The 2,748-nt window shown below is 61.0% G+C and overlaps 1 pseudogene and 2 gene segments (V, D, J or C); 1 reads left to right on the forward strand and 2 right to left on the reverse strand.

Annotated features, from left to right (window-relative positions):
- Positions 1 to 402: 402 nt before the first annotated feature.
- On the reverse strand, positions 403 to 971 carry LOC113979724 (the record flags this gene model as incomplete). The annotated part of the segment is given in 2 exon segments: positions 403 to 478; positions 739 to 971. Coding segments are annotated over 2 exon segments (309 nt in total), but the record flags the coding sequence as incomplete, so codon positions are not given.
- Positions 972 to 982: 11 nt separating this feature from the next.
- LOC113979725 lies at positions 983 to 1,595 on the forward strand (annotated as a pseudogene).
- Positions 1,596 to 1,803: 208 nt separating this feature from the next.
- Positions 1,804 to 2,387, reverse strand: LOC113979727. The segment is given in 2 exon segments: positions 1,804 to 2,243; positions 2,339 to 2,387. Coding segments are annotated over 2 exon segments (489 nt in total).
- Between the last annotated feature and the right edge of the window lie 361 nt (positions 2,388 to 2,748).

Here is a 2,748-nt window from a genome sequence, read left to right on the forward strand (position 1 = left end):
TGGGGGAGTCCCTGCGGCTCCTCTGCCGCGCCTCCGGCTTCACCTTCGGCAGCTACGGAATGGGCTGGATGCGCCAGAGCCCCGGGAAGGGGCTGGAATGGGTCGCTGGGATCCAGAGTGGTGGTGGCACCAGCTACGCGCCGTCGGTGCAGGGCCGGTTCAGCATCCCCAGGGACAACGGGCAGAGCTCGGTGACGCTGCAGATGAACAACCTCAGGGACGAGGATTCCGACACCTATTTCTGTGGCAGAAGTGTTGATGCTCGTTGGGGTGGTGCTAATGGTATCGACGCCCTTGGCGGGGTCCCCACCTGTCCCCAAACCCCAGACCCTCCCCCCAAACCTCCACCCTTCGCACCCAAATCACAACCATTGACCCAAATCTCCACTGTTGACCCCAAACGTCAACTGTTGACTGAAATCTCAACCCCTGACCCCAAATCTCAACTGTCGACTCCAACTCTTGGCCATTGATCCCAAATCTCTGCCCCCAATATTGACCCTTTCCCAAAAGCCTTGGCCAATGCTGGGTTTGGGCCAATGCTTTGGGTCAAGGCTTGAGGTTTGGGGTCAATGGTTGAGGATTGGGGCAAAACCAGCCCAAGGTGGGGACCAGAACCAAGAGCTGGGTCTGAAGGGTGAAGGTTTGGGATGCGGGTCTGGGGTTTGGGGACAGGTGGGGACCCCGACAACGGGGTTGGTAGAACCATCACCATAACCAGCCCAACCACCACCAGTGTAACCCCTGGCGCAGAAATAGGTGTCGGAATCCTCGTCCCTGAGGTTGTTCATCTGCAGCGTCACCGAGCTCTGCCCGTTGTCCCGGGAGATCGTGAACCGGCCCTTCACCGACGGCGCGTAGTAGGTGCCGGAACCAGTGCTGTAGATCCCAGCGACCCACTCCAGCCCCTTCCCGGGGCTCTGGCGCACCCAGTTCATGGTGTAGCTGCTGAAGGTGAAGCCGGAGGTGCAGTGGCTCCAACATGGCCTCCACCTTCCTCCCGCTCCTCCTCCTCCTCGCCGCCCTCCCAGGTAGGTCCCGGCGCCTCTGACCCTCCAACCCAATGCCAAAAAATCCCTGGGATCCCCTGGCTCATCCCGATATTCCCTTTTCTCCCCCCGCAGGGCTGCGGGCGGCCGTGACCCTGGTGGAGTCCGGGGGCACCTCAAGGCCCCGGGGGAGTCCCTGCGGCTCCTCTGCCGCGCCTCCGGCTTCACCTTCAGCAACCACGACATGCAGTGGGTGCGCCAGAGCCCCGGGAAGGGGCTGGAATACGTCGCTGGGATCAGCTTCACTGGTGGTAGCACCTACTACGCGCCGGCAGTGAAGGGCCGGTTCACCATCAGCAGGGACAACGGGCAGGGCACAGTCACACTGCAGATGAACAACCTCAGGGACGAGGATTCCGCCACCTATTTCTGCACCAGGGGTGATGATAATGCTGCCTATGGTAGCGGGGGTCTTACCGACCCCCTTGGTGGGGTCCCCACCATTCCCCAAACCCCAGACCCTCCCCCACCCCCCGACTGTTGCCCCCAGCTCTTGCCCCTTTGTCCCAAGTCCCTGCTCCTTGGGCACCAAATCTCAGCCATTGATCCGAAATCTCAACCATTGACCCCAAATCTCTGCCCTCTGCCCAAAATCTCGACTCTTTCCCAAAAGATTTGGGCAGTGCTGGGTTTGGGCCAATTGGTGGCTCAGTGGTTGAGATTTGGGGTCAATGGTCGCGATTTGGGTAAACAGTCGAAGTTTGGGGTCAACGGTTGAGATTTTAGGTCAACGTTTGCGATGTGGGGTCAACAGTCAAAATTTGGGATCAACGGTTGAGATTTGGGTCCAAAGCATGGAGGTTTGGGGTTGAGGGTCTGGGGTTTGGGGACAGGTGGGGACCCTGCCAAAGGCGTCGATACCTTCAGCAGCACCACCAGCACCAGCACCTTTGGCGCAGAAATAGGTGTCGGAATCCTCGTCCCTGAGGTTGTTCATCTGCAGCGTCACCGAGCTCTGCCCGTTGTCCCTGGGGATGCTGAACCGGCCCTGCACCGACGGCGCGTAGTAGGTGCTGGAACCATCATTGTAGATCCCAGCGACCCATTCCAGCCCCTTCCCGGGGCTCTGGCGCACCCACTGCATGTCGTGGTTGCTGAAGGTGAAGCCGGAGGCGCGGCAGAGGAGCCGCAGGGACTCCCCCGGGGCCTTGAGGTCACCCCCGGACTCCACCAGGGTCACGGCCGCCCGCAGCCCTGCGGGGGGGGAAAAAAGGGAATATCGGGATAAGCTGGGTGATCCTGGGGATTGTTTGGCATTGGGGTGGAGGGTCGGAGGTGCCGGGACCTACCTGGGAGGGCGGCGAGGAGGAGGAGGAGCGGGAGGAAGGTGGAGGCCATGTCGGAACTGCCGCACCTCCAGCTTCACCTTCGGCAGCTTCACCATGAACTGGGTGCGCCAGAGCCCCGGGAAGGGGCTGGAATGGGTCGATGGGATCTGGAGCGATGGTTCCAGCACCTGGTAAGCGCCGTCGGTGCAGGGCCGGTTCAGCATCCCCAGGGACAACGGGCAGAGCTCGGTGACGCTGCAGATGAACAACCTCAGGGATTCCGACACCTATTTCTGCGCCAAAAGTGGTTATTTTGGTGGTGATTTTACTCGTGGTATCGACGCCCTTGGCAGGGTCCCCACATGTCCCCAAATCCCAGACCCTCCCCCCAAACCTCCACCCTTCACACCCAGCTCTCGGTCGTTGGTCCC

The sequence above is a fragment of the Neopelma chrysocephalum genome, unplaced genomic scaffold (genome assembly GCF_003984885.1).
Source record: "Neopelma chrysocephalum unplaced genomic scaffold, ASM398488v2 Primary Assembly neopelma1_88348, whole genome shotgun sequence".
NCBI classification, from domain to species: Eukaryota; Metazoa; Chordata; class Aves; order Passeriformes; family Pipridae; genus Neopelma; species Neopelma chrysocephalum.